General features: G+C 44.1%; 1 protein-coding gene across 2 annotated transcripts in view; it reads left to right on the forward strand.

The window, feature by feature from the left end:
- Positions 1 to 1,231: 1,231 nt before the first annotated feature.
- The window catches only part of MKI67 (marker of proliferation Ki-67), a 23,116-nt gene continuing 7,841 nt past the window's right edge, over positions 1,232 to 16,506 (forward strand). The window contains exons 1-13 of one of the 2 annotated variants that reach the window (XM_069101711.1): positions 1,232 to 1,387; positions 1,648 to 1,760; positions 1,905 to 1,986; positions 2,068 to 2,183; positions 3,600 to 3,669; positions 4,190 to 4,232; positions 5,052 to 6,077; positions 6,955 to 7,148; positions 8,610 to 8,922; positions 9,636 to 9,754; positions 9,932 to 10,103; positions 11,038 to 11,139; positions 14,642 to 16,506. The exon at positions 14,642 to 16,506 is cut by the window's right edge and continues 1,050 nt beyond it. In XM_069101711.1, coding sequence (XP_068957812.1) covers positions 1,654 to 1,760; positions 1,905 to 1,986; positions 2,068 to 2,183; positions 3,600 to 3,669; positions 4,190 to 4,232; positions 5,052 to 6,077; positions 6,955 to 7,148; positions 8,610 to 8,922; positions 9,636 to 9,754; positions 9,932 to 10,103; positions 11,038 to 11,139; positions 14,642 to 16,506 — 4,209 coding nt within the window. In that variant the 5' untranslated portion in view covers positions 1,232 to 1,387; positions 1,648 to 1,653. The remainder of the gene's footprint in view (positions 1,388 to 1,647; positions 1,761 to 1,904; positions 1,987 to 2,067; positions 2,184 to 3,599; positions 3,670 to 4,189; positions 4,233 to 5,051; positions 6,078 to 6,954; positions 7,149 to 8,609; positions 8,923 to 9,635; positions 9,755 to 9,931; positions 10,104 to 11,037; positions 11,140 to 14,641) is intronic. The other variant, XM_069101712.1, reaches the window with a different exon arrangement.

The following is a 16,506-nucleotide window of genomic DNA, read 5'->3' on the forward strand; positions in this document are numbered from 1 at the left end:
AAACATCTGGGATGTGAGTGTAATTGGGGGGTTTAAACATCTGGGATGTGAGTGTAATTGGGGGGGGTTAAACATCTGGGATGTGAGTGTAATTGGGGGGGGTTAAACATCTGGGATGTGAGTTAATCGGACCACTTCAGAGACAGCCAGAAGCTCTTTGTGCTGACTCGGAGAGAAGGGGCGCGGACCTAGAACATCTATCAGGTGCCTGCCAGCAGGGCGCAGAAAACCGACTTCCAGCGACAGTGAGAGCCCTGAGCCCAAGCCGCCGCTGTTTCCGGGGCCCCCCGGGGCCCCGCGCCCCCCGCACTTCCCTGCTCTGCGGGGTCCCTCCCGGGGCCCGCGCCCATGAGCACATCCGCTAGGCCGGTTCTCGCCCCGCCTCCGTTTCTCCTCTGCCCGTGTGCACGCTTCCCCCAGTCGCGCCTGTCTCCCACGATGCCTGCACCCCAGGGGTTCGGGGGCACCCCCCCAGCTGGGGCAAGGCTCCCCCGCCCTCACCTCGCGGGGGCTCACAAAGCTCCCCCCCCCGAAGGTTTCCTGGGGCTCAGGGCTTCACGATGAGGCGCTCCGGCGTGCCTCAGTTTACCTTTGTGGCGGGGGCAGCTCAAGGCAGTGGGAGGGGAGGACTCTGAGACCCCGTGTCAGGTCCGCCGAGCCTTGCCTCGGTTTCCCTCGCGCGGTAGGAGGCCGCAGGAAATAATCTGCGGGGAGGGGCTCGGAGTGAGGCTGCCTTTTTGCCCCGTGGGCTGGGGGAGGGCTTACCGCAGCCATAAGAGCAACCTCCGGCCCTCGGGCCCGCGGGACAGCAGGTGAGATCCGGACAGGGGAAAGCCCCGCAGCCCCGCCCCGGTGGAGCTGGGAGCGCCAACGGAGGCTCGCTCGGGGGCGGGGCCCATCGGCTTGTCAGTCTCCGAGTCTAGCCCCTCCTTCTAGCTCGCCCTTCCCCCCCTACAACCAGAGGCCCCGTCTACCTCGCTCTCCATTGGTCCCTGGAGGACGGGCTCCGCCCCCTCACCAATCACAGCCTCTGGCGCCACAATTCGAACTGATGTTTTGACTTGAATTCAGGCGCCGAGCCTAGGACTACTTTTCGTCCGCCCGCAGTTTCGGCGTTGGGCGCTCCTTGCCGCAATACTGACCGCCCAAGTCTGACCCCGATCCTCGGGTTCCAGGGGCGCCCCGGCTGAGGGATACCGCTGGGGCGCTGGGGGAGCCGGTGGCTACATCCGGGATGGGGCGCGGAAGGATCCTTGCCAGTGGCTGCCCGCGGCGGAGCGATACGGCGGAGCGCACTTGACAGCGGGGGGGCGCCCAGAAGGACGGAGCTCGGTCTGCAGAGCGGCGGTCGGCCCGAGGGGCTCCCGCGGGGACCGAGGCGAGGCAGGTAAGAGGCCGGCCCCCCGGCCCCCACCCCTGGCTGGGGACCCCGCCGTCATTCGGGCCCCGGAAGGTGGTCGTTGGGTCGTGACTCGGGGGGTCCGTGTGTGCCCGGCCCGGGGAGGGTGGGGGTCCTTGAGGGACTGGACGAGCGACCCCCCCCCCCCCGGGGGGCTCCTTGGCCGAGACAGCGGCGCTCTCGCTGGCCGCGGGGCGGGGGGCGGTGTCGGTCCGGCCCGGCCCTGGTCCTGACGCCTCTCTTTGCAGGTTCCGATGGCCAGGCGGAGCATGGACCCCCTGGGGCACGTCACCGTCATTAAGAGGTCCGGGACTGACGGCTACCGGTACCCGCTGCGGCGGAGCGCCTGCTGGTTCGGAAGGTGAGCGCCCGGCGCTGGGGGGGGCGCCGGACCAGCCGGCCCTCGGGGGGTCGGGAAGTGCGGCAGGGGGGCTGTCCGCGTGACGTCAGCGCTGGCGGAGTGACCCTGAGAGTGAAATGTGCTCTGCTCCTTCTTGCGTTAAAGGGACTCCGAGTGTGACATCCGCCTCCAGATGCCGGTGGTGCCCAAGCAGCAGTGCAAGATTGAGTTCAGGGCCCAACTTGAGGCAAGTGTGGCTTGGCGGGAGGTTCGTTGGGCTTCGGATGCGAATTTCGGTTCTGTTCGCTAAAATTGTCCTCGTTTTTAGGCTGTGTTGATTAATTTAAATTCTGCAAATCCGACTCAGTTAAATGGGACTGCAGTTTCTCATCCTGTAAAGCTGGAGCAGGGAGATTTAATTACCATATCTGACCGCTCTTTCAGGTAGGTGAACATGGACCCCCCCACACACACACCCCCCCTTCTGTCAGTGTTGTGGCGCTATTTCATAATCACCTGTTTCAGACGTTTTCAGTAACCTTGTTATTTATATGAAGAGTTTATCAGCCTTATTTGTAATCCCGCTTCCCAGCAACCTGGACAGCACCTCTTTTATTATCTTTAAAAGGGAAACACAAAGAACGGTAATGTAGAAGGACAAATCCTTCCTGATAAGCAGAGAAACTTCTCAAAGAGAAGGATATTTGCATGGCAGACTCGGAAGGTGACATGTGCTGCACATAATGGGTCGGTGAAACCGGCCCCCATTCACTGGCTTGTGGTTAATCAAAGCTCTATTTCCTTTGTTCCAGACTTAGGATTGCGCATCATGTTAGAAACTGCCCTCTTCTACAATTTTTTTTTTCTTTTTGAAGGGGGGAGGGGAAGACAGGGCAATTGGGGTTAAGTGACTTGCCCAAGGTCACATGGCTGCAAGTGTTAAGTGTCTGAGGCTGGGTTTGAGCTCAGGTCCTCCTGACTCCAGGGCCAGTACTCTATTCACTGTGCCACCTAGCCACCCTAGAAAGTTCCCTCTTCTAATCCTGGGTCTGCCAGTGTGCCACCTGGTGTAATTACAGTGTAAAGTGGTGCTTGGAGGGCACTGAGAAGGGAAGGCCGAGGTCACTCCCACCATGAAGCCAGCTCTCCTCTCTCTTAGCTAGAATGACCACTGTCACTAATACTGTCATTCAGAAGTTTTAATTTAGGATTGTGGTTTGTGTTACTGACCTGACCTACAAGGAGCTCTTTGCTTTCCATTCTTACACACTAGTTTAAATCCCACATCTTATAGTTGAGGACCTTTCCTGTCTTTAAATTGTACCACTCCTACCCAACCTCCCCAAAACAAACACACACACCCCTCCCCTTTGCCATCCAGTGATTGATCTCCTTACTTTGTTTTTCCTTAAATAAGACATAAACCTGACTTGTTAAGCCTTTCTCTGTCCTTCCCTCTCCCACACCTCTTCCCCATGCCTGTAACACTCCCTCCTCTCACCTTTACTTCCTGGCTTCCTTCAGGTCTCATTTTAACATCTCATCTTTACAAGAAGCCTGGCTGCCTCCTTCACAAAATCAGGGCCATAATCTCATATGAGTCCCTTTATTAAAGAAGTAATCAAATATATGTCTTAGAATTCTAGAAGGAAAAAAAAGCCAAGTATAATCAATTATCCTTTTCATATGAAAAAATTGAGGGCTAACCTTTTAAGCTTAAAAGGTTTATATACATGTGCAATGTGTATTGTATTTTTATATTATGGATGTATATCACTAGGTAATTAGTTTGGCTGGGAGACTTTTTAGTGATTTAGTATATTTCAGAATCCATTCTTAAAACCATCTTACCCTCTTCAGATTTGAATATGAAAATGGCCTTCAAAATGAAGGAAAGCCAAGAAGGCCTTCAGAACCAAGAAGCAAAGAGGTAAGAGTTGTGAAAGTATGGAGTTTTTTTTCTGTTTTGACATTCCTACTTGTCTTCCAATACTTCTGGGCTTTCATGTCTAGAATTTTGTTCTGTCAGTGTGGGGGTTGATAGTTTTAATTCTGTTGCTAACACAATTAATTCAGGATTTTAACCCTGACATTTATAAAAGAATCATACATTAATCAGAATTTTTTTCCCATCATTTTAAATGATGGAAAACTCCAGACCCTCTGGAGTTTGTTTCTTATGAGGTTGACCCAAATTGATTATATTTCAGGGAAAAATAAACTTAATATAAACTCTTGTAGAATATGATGTGTGTGTGTGTGTGTGTGCCTTCAGATTCAAAGAATTTTATAACAGTTTATTTATTCACTGAGATAATGGTGGTTTTGCTTTATCGTGGAACTAACTTGATAAGGGGTCCATTGGGGACAATGATAATCTTTATTAAATAGTATTATATTCTCCTTAGTTAAAAAATACATAATTAATTAGCACTTGTACCCATTCATAGGTCACACCAACTCAATCCCAAAGCACCTCAATTCTGGACTCTGGTCAGTAACTGTTTACTTGTTCATGTTGCGGGGTGTGGCAGGGAATGGCAGAGAGTTTGACATCTGTACAACCTTCCTCAACACTCATTAGAACTAAAATGAAACGAAGGGGAAAAAACAGAATGAATTCTAGTAGTCCTTAACCTATTTTAATATTGAACCAGATAGTGGGAAAGGATTGGAGGGGATGAGGGGGGCTAGATGGGTTCACAGGATTGCTAATCTTGTTAGGACCATTTTTAATAGGAGTGTACGAGCTGAATTAACCTACTTTATTTTAGCATATAGTATATATCCTACCCTATAGGGAAAGGAGCTTAGACCAGACTTGGTTTGGGAGAGAGGCAATAATTAGGATTTTAATGAGTTTTTGTTGTTTGTAGTTGGGTTTTTTGTTTTTTGTTCTTTTAGTAAAGTTGCTTCATCTGCTTCCTTTAAGTCTACTTGTGAAACTATACAGGGGTCCTCAACAGTGTTTACATATTTTTCTTTTCTCCTAGGAAAGTTGAGATAATGAGACATTTTCTGAGAATTCATAATACTTCTATAAATGTTGCTAACAAGTATGGAGAAGGACCTCAGTATAAATAGAAAATTTTTTCTTACTTTAGGGAAATGACTTAATTCAGTAGTTAGGTAAGAAAGAAGGAGGGTGGCTTTTCTATGTTTGTTTTAAGGAATTCATTTATAAGACAAACTTGAAAAATAATTGGAGGAAAGTTTGTTCATTTTACATTCAAGTAATTCAATGTACTAGTAATAATATTCCCAGAAAATATTTTCAAGCCTTCTGGTCAGTTTTTTTTTTTTTTAATACAGAGCAATACAGAGATATCCCTACAAAATACACTGAAGAAAATATAAGACAGTTGTCTCAAATACATACTCTAGAAGATAAAGGAAATGCAAATAAATCAAAAAAAGATGATGATGTGGAAGAACATCTTATACAGAAAGTTCCAACTTTGAAAACCAAAGAACTGAAAGAAAGGGCCACAAATATCATTGAAAAAGATGTTTGCTCCAAGAGTGGAGATAGTGATGGTATTGGAGGAGATGTGAGCCTTTTTTCAACCCTCGAACATTCAGGGAAGAGTGGAAAGTGTCATTTCTCTCCTTTCAGGAAACTTTTTGGCCTAATGAAAGAAGAATTAAGCTGTAAGAGCCAACAAACTGGTGACAGGCACCCTAGGAACAGAAAATCGGGGCCTGCAACCCTGGTCAGTGTGGATGGTAAAGAGTGGGAAACAGAACTCCTTCATTTGCCTGGCTCCAGACCCTTGCACAGGAGCAAGACCCTAATGTGCATGACCGTCCCTGGTGCGGAGCAGGGGGAGGAGGGTGGTGCCTTTCAAGAAAGATGCCTTGAAGACCCATTCAAGTATCCTGTGGAAGACGGGAATGAAAAAGTCGTAGGGGCACAGGAGCGCAATTTACAGTCCCTTAACAATCTCCAAAAGTGGAGGAAGAGTGAAGAGCTACCTGCTGAGAATGCAAGGAAGAGAAAGAGTAAGAGTTTGAAAGAGGACAAAAGGAGATCAGCCCCTGCAGGGCCCCTTTCAGAGGCCTGGGGTCAGCAGTCTCTGTACATGCTCAGGTCCCAAACCAAGACGCCTGAGAAGTGCTCCTCACTGGAGAGAGAGGCTTCAGAGCCCCAGCAAAGCAAGGCCATGCCTGCTGAGAAGTCTGTTCTCAAGGAGAGCCATTCTAACAGGGCAGCAGAATCTGTAGATCTACCCCAGAATAAAGGAAGCTCCAAGGGGAATGGGAACCGACTCACTCCAAAGAAAGCTTTCAAGTCAGAGCAAACATTAAAGAAAGTTCAAGATGAACTCGATTTCAAAGGTTTGTCCAAAATCAAAACTTCCAAAGTTTACCTTTCCCTAGTGCCTAGTAAACATTCATATTTCAAAAAGAAAAGCCGTATTACTGAGAAATTTACAGGACCACACAATTGTTTAGATGTTTTTCCTTCAAATCAGTACCCAAAAAGCCATCAGTTTTTCTTCCTAAGTTAGCCCACGAGGTAGCTACAAATGACCCTCTATCTTCGTCCCACCTATGACAAAGCGTTGGGTAGCGATGAAACACCCAGGATAGCTTGTATGTCACCTTGTATCAGCTGGTTTTATATCAGTGTGAAGATTCCACTTCAAGTTTAGATTATCAAACTTCTCAAAAACTTCTAGGTAAATCTTAATTTCTGAAGAGATTTTACATCGATTTTTTGCCATCTGTGTAGTCTTCATGTTAACACAGACATGTTTAGTTGTGTTATTTTGTAGCCAAAGGGAGTTTTTGATGCTTGATGGGCTCACTTCCTTCCCTCCCAAAATTGTTGCCCTGTCCCCCCAATAAATCAGATGAAATGTTAAATTTTTCAGATCATTACCCACCCCTTCCATAATCCATCCAAAGGTACCATCAGGACATCTAAGGCAAACACTTGATTTTAGTTTTTCTCCCAAACCCCATCTCAGCATCTTTTAAACAGTGCTTTCAGGAGTATTCAAAGTTTGATTTTAGGCAACAGACAGAAAAACATCCTCTTCCGAGGGGGAGTCTTTGATTCCTTCATATCCCAATTTTTTTTTAAACTTATAAGGGTGTGTGTGTATTCATATCCTATTTGTGCAATGTGTGGAGCTAAGTATAATAAATATACATATAATATGTGTACAAATATATGTATATATATGTATAAATTATTTTTTTTTTCAAGATAATGTCAGTGAGACTGATGGATCATCTGTGAAAAGGAGGAGAGTTTCTTTTGGAGTCCATCTAAGACCTGAATTATTTGATGAAAACTTACCCCCCAATACACCTCTTAAAAAAGGAGAAAGCCCAGGAACAAGACGAACATCATTTGGAAACTGTCCCCCTCGGGCTGTCCTGAAAAAAACAGTAATTAAGGTATAATACTTTAGAAGAGGATTTAATCTTTCTACATTTTAAACTTTTTATCTGATGATCTACAGTATAACTGCATTTGTAACAAGTGGTGGTATAGTATCCTATTTTTTTTTTTTTTAAGCAATCGGGGTTAAGTAACTTGCTTAAGGTTACACGGCCAGGTGTTTCTGGGTGGGTGCTAAGTGTCTGAGCCTGGATTCAATCCCCAGGTCATCCCGACACTAGAGCCAGTGCTCTTACTCGCTGTGCTACCTGGCTGCCCCCATAGTATCCTATTTTCAAAAATGGTTTCCTATGAATCTCCTTTTAAACAAGAGCTCAGTTATTTATGGTTATGTTGGCTTCATACACCAATGATTCAGGGTATCCTGTATAAAGGGGGAGCATCAGATCTTGATAGGAGGGATATATGTGATCATATTTGAGTGCCCTGAGATTCTCTAGGTCTCCTATGAAATATTGACTGTTAGGTTATTGCAGTGTTTAAAAAATACTGAGACATAAAATTTCACTTAATATTTGCCCTCATGCATACTTGTAAGATTCAGAAAATAAACAATCTTTTTTTTCCCAATTACACACACTCTGAGATAATCACACTCAGGCCCTTTTGTAGGGCCCTCAGACACTAAGCCTGCTCAGCTTGTCTAGAAACCACAAGCACTGAACTTGGAGTTGGTGGGATCCTGCTTTGTGTCACAGTTGTTATTAGTTTTATACTTAGGAGCAAGTAATATAGTCCCTACTTTCTAGGGTCATATTTTAAAAAAAGCTCTTTGCTAACTTGAGGGTGTGTGCTGCTAGGTAAACCAATGAATTGTTGCTAAGCAACATGATAATTTTTGTCATTACCTTTTCTTAAATGTGACCCTTCCCCTGTAGTTAAGGTTGCTGCCACTGGGTGGTGGTAGACAGTTCATCTGAATCGCTGAGTTTAGTAATTTTTGTGACAATCTTGATTGATGGAAAGCTCCGTGCTTCTCAAGCTGATGTCAGGTGGTCCAGTGTTACCTTTTAAGGCCATCTAGAGCAACCACTACCTGAACTTGCCAGCATGCCTACCAAGTGGGTATACATGCTTTGTTTGAAAACCTTGTTTACCTCCAATTGCTTGGGGAAGCAATCCTTTCCACCTTTGGGTGGCTCTCATTGGTAGGAGGAAGGCAAAGGTCTAAACTAATTGCTTCACTCAGGATGATGGCTGGCCTCATTATGAGAGGCATGTGATCATCCTGTCCTCAGTGTTGACTGACAGCTGTTGGGGACTTTTGTCCTCGGGTTCCATTGCAGAGATGGCCACCTCCATAGGGTTGGCCCTCACAGGATTGCTGTCAGACTCCAAATGAGATGCCTGTCAGAGGTTTTTAATGTACCTTGGGATGCATATTATTCAGTTATGTATTAAGGCACCCACAGCAGATCTTGTAATTTATGTAAACTAAAATAAAATGTTCATTTCAGCAGGAGCATTCTAAACTACCAGGAAAAGAACCTTCCTCTGACAGTGGAATGGAAGGGATGCTGCATGTACAAGACCTGTCCCTGGAGTTGCCAACTAGTCCTAAGAAAATATCTGCGACTGACAGTGATGACATTTCTGAATCTCATTTCCTGGATGAGACTGCAGAGCGTGTTCCTGTTGAAATTCAGCCCCAGAAGATGGTGACCACACCATCATACTCAAGGAGATCTTCTAGAAGGAGAAGTCAGCATGATACCCTGCAAAGGATTTATGCCAAGAGGAGAAGTGGTGCATCTGAAGCCAATCTCATGGGTATTTGATCAGGGAATCATTTTAAAATAGTTTTTATAGGCAGAGGGGGCTTTGAAAATGTTTCTTGCAATAAAAGAAGGGATCATCTGCCCAAGCATTGTGGGAAGCAGGCAATTTCTCTGGCTTCAGAGAGCTTTACAGTCCACCAACACGGAGACCAGAGAGATTGGGGAAACAGTAAGGAAGGCCAGTACATGGTTGGATCAGAGAGTGCAGAGCTGCATGGGTAAGGTGTAAATCAAAAAAGGATGGAAGGGTTGGTAATCTTATGGGAATGATAGAAAGCTCCTTAAGAGTTTATCAACAAAAACAGGAGGGACTGAGATAGGGAACAGTATACTAATAGGAAAAGAATTATAAAAGGAGGGAAAACTCCTGTCATAATCTGTTTGCAGTGGGAATGAAGGGGAGGGCTTGTTGGATACATAAGACATACCTGCATGGTGTCTGTGAAGTCAAGAGAAAAGAAAGAGGAGCTGGAGGGTGATGGATGTGGAGAGAGAAAGAAATGGTGAGATTTGGCGAGTGGGGCCAGGTGTGCCAAGCCAGAAAGTGGAAGAGAGAATGGCCTTGGAGTCAGCTGTGTCACTAGAAAGGGGGGGTGTACCAGCCTTAGGGAGGTTTTGTTTTTCTCTTTGTTGATTGTTTTATAAAAAAAAATCACCTTCCCTTTGAATAAATTAATTTTTATTCATTGTTACTTTTCTTAACAGTTGTGCACTCTTGGGCAGATGTGGTGAGATTAGGTACTAGAAAACCACAAGCAAATGTTGTTGTAAAACATGGTCCTGAGAGAAGAATGATAAAAAAGCAGAAGAGATTAACGCCCAAGGTACATTACAAATATGTGGAGAACATTTTACATATGTGTATATATTATATACATATACATAATTCATAAAATGTGTGTGTGTCATATATATTCCCAAAATACACTTGTGTCCTTATATCTGAGCAACACTAAGAAGTGCTGAATTTGTTTTTGGAAATGTTTCTTTTTACTTTACAGAAGCCTGTAAGCCAAGCTCAGAATCACTTTAGCACTGGCCACGCAAACTCTCCCAGCACCATTGTGATCGGGAGAGCTCATACTGAAAAAGTGACCGCACCTGTACGGCCTTGTAGGATGCTGAACAACTTTGTTTTAAACCTTAACATGGATATGAATGAGGATTTAACAGGTGAAAAAGCAGAAAGGGCTCATGAGAATGTGTCATGTAGGCAGGCAGGTCATCTGCCAAAATGTGTGTGTGGAAGCACAGTTTTATTTTTATTTTTATTTTGCTTTTTGGAGGGGGGGAGGCAGGGCAATTGGGGTTAAGTGACTTGCCCAATGTCACACAGCTAGTAAGTGTTAAGTGTCTGAGGCCAGATTTGAACCCAGTCCCTCCTGACTCCAGGGCTGGTACTCTATTCACTGTGCCACCTAGCTGCCCTAAAAGCACAGTTTTTCAGAGCTGATAGAATGCTCCCTGATTCTGGTGTGGGAGGGTGGGGGTGGGGGGGGGAGTATGTGTTCTTTTGAGGTCCTGGCCAATGGTTGTATTTGGATCTGGGTGTTGCTCTGATGGGATGGCCTGTCTGTTCAACAACAAAGAAACCAGGCTCAATATAATTCTCAGTGGCACAGTCCCCTTACCCCTCTGGGTACAAGATGTAGGCTGTATGTTGTTATATGTGCTCAGGGGAAGGAAAAAGGTGATTGTTACTCAGTGGAACAAAAAAAAGCAGACTGGCTAAATGTCAGTCAAAAGAAGAACTGAAAACTATTGGAAGGGAGTAGGAATGGAGAATCGACTTTGCAGCCTAGGTTTGGGAGCCCTCGCCTTGGAGAAGAAATCTTTATGAATAATGAGTGGAGGGGGTTCTGTTGCATTATTGGAAGTAGGAATGAGAGTCTGAGAGATTTTCAGCCTAGATTGATTGGGGTGCCTTGGACTTTGAGAAGATCCCTTTATGAATAGAGTGCAGGTGGGGCTCTGTTGCATTGCTGGGGTAGAATATAACTTCATTAGGACTTTTTAAAAAATACATATGTGTAATGTGGATACATTGTGTATATATATATGCATATATTATAGATACATTAATATTGCTTCTTTTCTCCATTAATAGGCTTAGCAGACATGTTTGAAACTCCTAAGAAAAATCAGTCTCCTGATCTGCAAATTTTGTCTGAACAGTCATGTTCTTCAGGGCCTACTTCAGGTGACTTTGGTTAGTTTTCCTTTTTTTCTTCTATGAAATTTTGGAATGGCAAGTTACTATTTGTAATTGTAGCCCTATGTACATTCTCTTCCCAAGTCAAGCATAGCCCCTTTCATGCCTGAGTAGTGGCATAGCCAAACCTTCAATCTGCCCAGCTGAGACCTCATTGAATCAAAATTGCCTTAAATATCCATATAGGAAAATTTTTATTTTATGATAAATAGGAGAGCTAACATCTAAAAGTAATCGTACATTTAGATATTCTTAGGCAATTTAAACATTTTCTTTTTTTTAATGCTTTATTAACTTCTGATTTACATTATTCGTTTCTGCCAGATTTTGAGTTACAGATTTTCTCCCCGTTTTTCCCCCACCCATCCCCCCAAAACAGCAGTCCCACAGGATATCCCCACCTCCAATCTGCTCTCTCCCATATTTTCTCCCATACCCGTTTCGACTTTTCCAGTGGATCTCTATGCCTCAATGCCTGTATATCTTATTTCTTAATTATATGTTAGATGGTATTAATAATAGTATATATATATACACACATATATATACATATACACACACACATATATATATATATATATATTTGAATATTTGATTTTAAAACTTTCAATTCCAGATTCATTCCCTTCCCCCCCCGCCACTCACCCCCACTGGGAAGACAAGCAGTTCAGTATAGGTTGTACATGTGCGGCTAATACAAAACAATAACATAGTAAATATATTGTAAAGACTGACTATATTTCCCTCCTTCCTATCCCACCTCCCACTTGTTCTATTCTCTACTTTGATCCTGTCCCTTTTCAAAAGTGGGTGCTTCCAACTTCCCTCCCCCCCAGCCTGCCCTCCCTTCCATCATCCCCCTTCTCATTCCCTTCCCCCCCATTCTCCTGTAGGGTGAGACCCCTATTTAGTGGGTATTTCACTCCCTCCTCAAGCCAGATTCAATGGGAATAAGGTTGACCCATTCTGTCTTTCCCCATCTCCTCTCATTACATTCCTCTCACCTCTTAATTTCACCTTTTAAGTATCATCCCTTCCTGTTAAGTTGGTCCTGTGCCCTCTATCTATGTATACCTGTAAACATATATACACACATTCACATATGTATTCATATGCCCATATTACTCATATATAGACATATATATATATATATATATATATATATATATATATATTTCTAATCCCTTCAACTACTGAGAAAAGTTTCATAAGTAACAATTATTGTTTTTCCATGTAGGAATGTTAATAGTTCCACTTTGATAAGTTCCTCATGATTTCTTTTCCCTGTTTACCTTCTCATGCTTCTCTTGCTTCTTGTATCTGAATATCAAGTTTTCTATTCAACTCTGGTTTTTTTCAGCAAGAATGTTTGAAAGTCCTCTATTCCACTGAATGACCATATTTTCCCCTGAAACATGATACTCAGTTTTGCTGGGTAGGTGACTCTTGGTTTTAATCCCAGCTCCTCTGACCTCCGGAATATCATATTCCAAGCCCTTCGAACCCTCAGTGTAGAAGCAGCCAGATCCTGGGTTATCCTGATTGTGTTTCCACAATATTCAAATTGTTTATTCCTGGCTGCTTGTAATATTCTCTCCTTAATCTGGGAATTCCAGAACCTGGCTATAATATTCCTAGGAGTTTTCTTTTTGGGATCTTTTTCAGGAGGTGATCGGTGGATTCTTTCAACCTCTATTTTGCCCTCTGGTACTAAAACATCAGGGCAGTTTTCTTTGAGAACTTCCTGGAGGATGCTTTCTAGGTTCTTACTTTGGTCATGGCTTTCAGGCAGTCCAATAATTTTTAAATTATCTCTCCTGGATCTATTTTCCAGGTCAGTGGTTTTTCCCATGAGATATTTCACATGGCCTTCTATTCTTTCATTTGTTTGGATCTGTTTAACAGCATCCTGATTTCTCATAAAGTCATTAGCTTCCATTTGCTCCAATCTAATTCTGAAGCAATGATTCTCCTCATTGAGTTTTTGAGATTCTTTTTCCATCTGGCAAATTCGACTTTTTAAGGCATTCTTCTCCTCATTGCCTTTTTGAGCCTCCTTTGCCATTTGAGTCAGTCTGTTTTTTAAGGTATTATTTTCTTCAGTCAGGCTGTTGACTCTCATTTCATAATTTTCTTGCATTGTTCTTATTTCTCTTCCCAATTTTTCCTCCACTTCTCTTATCTGCTTCTTAAGGTCCTCTATGGCCTGTAACCAGCTGATATTTTCCTTTGAAGCTTTTGGTGCAGGAGTTCCGACTTCACTGTTTTCCTCCTGTTCCATGCCTTGCTCCTTCTTGTCCCCAAAATAGGAGTGTAATGTTGGAATCTTCTGTCTGCTTTGTTTCCTTTGCCTGCTCATTTTGCCACTCAATTATTTGACTTTTGGGCTTTTTGCCACAGTAGGACTCTGCCACCAAAAGACAGGGGAGTTTTCGTCCCAAACGCTGGGGTTTTCTCAGCTGCCGGAGGTATTAGATGGGTGCCCTCTCTGAGGTCTCCACACGCTCTGGCTAGCTGGACACACAGCCCAGGACCTCCACCCTAGACTGCAATCTAGATCCAAGCAGCTTAAAGCAAGAACGATTACCCCTCAGACTGGTACTTGGTCCCCCTACACTCTGCAGGCCAGGAGCTGAAGCCACCATGTGGGGCTGGCTGGCTGTGCCAGAGTCTCAGCAGTTTCTCGCCCAGGGGGTAAAAGCCATGCACTCCCACTTACTGGGTCCCAAAATCCAGAATGCACTGGCCTCTCACCTTGTCCTTCGCATCTATGTATTGATAAATCTGGAAATGGCCATAGCTACTGCTGATCTGGAGTCCCTCTGGCAGGCAGCTGGTCAGGCCCGCCCTGGGGCTAAAAAAACTAAACATTTTCATAGAAGTTATATTCAGCAACTGTATACAAAATAACTGATTCTTCACTCTCACCCCAGTTCTGTGTAATCAGTTGCCAAGTATTGTCAGTTGTCTCTCTAATGATAAAGGATAAACAATCTTCCCCATGAATGTGACTACTATACTTGACTGTGTTAAAATAGCTTTCTAACTGACCTGGCCTCACTAACAATCCTCTTCCCTTCACCAGGTTTCGAAGTTATTTTCCTAAAATGCAGGTTCTTCAACCCATAGTAGCGCTAATATGCCAAGAACTGACTCTCTTGGTGCCCTTTTAGGATTAAACTCAAACTCCTGAAATCAGATTTATTTCACATTACTACTTGTTCATGTACTCTGTATTTCAGCCAAACTAGCCGTAACTTACTATGTATGTCTCTATATTATAATTACATATAATGCAACATTTTACCTGACTAGGCATAGATTTGCATCATCTCACTAAATATCAAATGAGCAGCCAGGAAAACATGAGACTACTAAACAATTGGGGTAGACCTTGAATTCCACATTATTTCATAAAGAAGAATTAGTCTCCAGGTTGGATGAAGGGAGCATATTCTTTGTTTCATCGTTATCTTTATTCTGCCATTTATTACAACAGAGAGAGTGATGACGCCCACTATTCTGGACACAGCAAGACAAACATCTGGCCAGAGCATTACATGCCGCCGTTCCCCTAGAAACCGAAAGTCATGGGGAGGAGATGATGAGATATCTATTAAAACCCTATGGGACACCTCTGAAATTAGAAGTGATGAAATAATGAAGATTCCACTTCCAGATGTCGATGTAGAACCTAAAATATTAACACTGAGTTCAAAAAGACTGAAGACTTATACACCAAAGGAAAATGTACCAACCCCATATCTTAACAGAACTGAAACACCAGAAGCTCAAACTGAAGAAGGTGTTACACCTACACAGAAAATAAATTTTGGGGAGAGGATTACGGAGCAAAGTATTACCCGGGAAGAGTATCATTCAGAAATGGCAACACCACACTCAAGGATGAGCATTTTGGAAGACGTCTGTGTCAAGGGAGCTACGGAAATACCCTCCAACACCGTGGAACAGCCAGAAGAAAATGCTGTAGACGTCCACATAGGCCTAATGAGAAATCCCAAACCGGAAGTGTCTGAAGGAAGTTTAGGAGCAACAGCTTCCTTAAAAAGTGGGTCCAAAAAAGAGCGAGAGATGCAAACACATAGGAGAACGTCACTGCGGAGTGAAGAGCGCCCTCCAGCGGGAGCCAGAGGTGCAGAGAAAGTGGTGACAAGCCCAAGAGGAAGAATAGAGGCAGGCGAGGGCCTCACTGGCAACAGAGAGATCAGAACAACTCCAGCACCAGTGGCAGCAGCCCCGAAAGAAGATGCAGAAAACAAAGTGGCAGAGTCTGCTGGGGATGAGGAGAATGTTCAGAAAAATCTCAGGACAACCCCAAAGCAAGTAGTGTATTCTGCAGGAAATGCCAAAGTCCAAAAGAAACTGATGAGGACGGTAAAGCAGCAAATTGAGGTGGAGGATGTTGCCAGTATTGAGCAGCTGATGGACACTCCCACAAGAACATGTCAGCCTGCTGAGCTAACAGAGGTCAAGAGACTGATGAGAACCCCCAAAGACAAGGTGGAACCAGGAGAGGATGTGGCAGGCAGTGAAAAACTGGTGAGGACACATGAAGAAAAAGAGCCAGTAGAAAGCCACAAAAGCAACAGAAGTGTCAATGTTAGGCAAACTCCAAAGCAGAAGTTCCATCAATCCACTGAAGATCTGGTAGACTTCAGTAGACTTATGCATGCTACTAAGGAAAAGAGAAGAGAACCACTAGAAGACTTCACAGATCTTGAGCCTATGACTACTCCAAAGCAAGTGGTAGAACCAGTCAAAGGTAAGAAAGTCAACAAGGCCATCATGAAGCAATCAACCCAGAAATATGAATCAGAAGATCTGACTGGAATCAGGGGACTAAGAACTCCTAAGGAAAAGGAAGAACTGATGGAAGATGGGAAAGTGGTTGAGAACAGTGTTAAAACATTGGAACAGGAATGTGGTGATCCAGTTGTAGAATGCCTGGCAGTGGATATCGAGAAGATTAAAACTTCTAAAGTGGCATCAATGGAAGATATGACAGACGACCTAGAAAAACTTAAAAGGAAACCAAAAGAAGAAATAAAACCAGTAGAAACCATGAAACCAGGAGAAAACCTTACAGATTTTAGGAAAATTATTAAGAGAACTCCTGAAGAAAAGATAAAGTCAACAGAGACCTTAACAGGTTTCAGAACACGTTTGAAAAGTCCCAAAGTAAAACCAGCAGAAGACCTAACTGGTATCAAGAGACTGATGAAGACCCCTAAGCAAAAGGGAGAGCAGCCAGTAGAAGACCTGACCGGGATCCAGAGACTGATGAAGACCCCTAAGGGAAAGGGAGAGCAGCCAGCAGAAGACCTAACTGGTATCAAGAGACTG

Source organism: Petaurus breviceps, unplaced genomic scaffold (genome assembly GCF_028583685.1).
Source record: "Petaurus breviceps papuanus isolate PSGF00001 unplaced genomic scaffold, PetGlider_PUasm1.0 490, whole genome shotgun sequence".
NCBI classification, from domain to species: domain Eukaryota; kingdom Metazoa; phylum Chordata; class Mammalia; order Diprotodontia; family Petauridae; genus Petaurus; species Petaurus breviceps.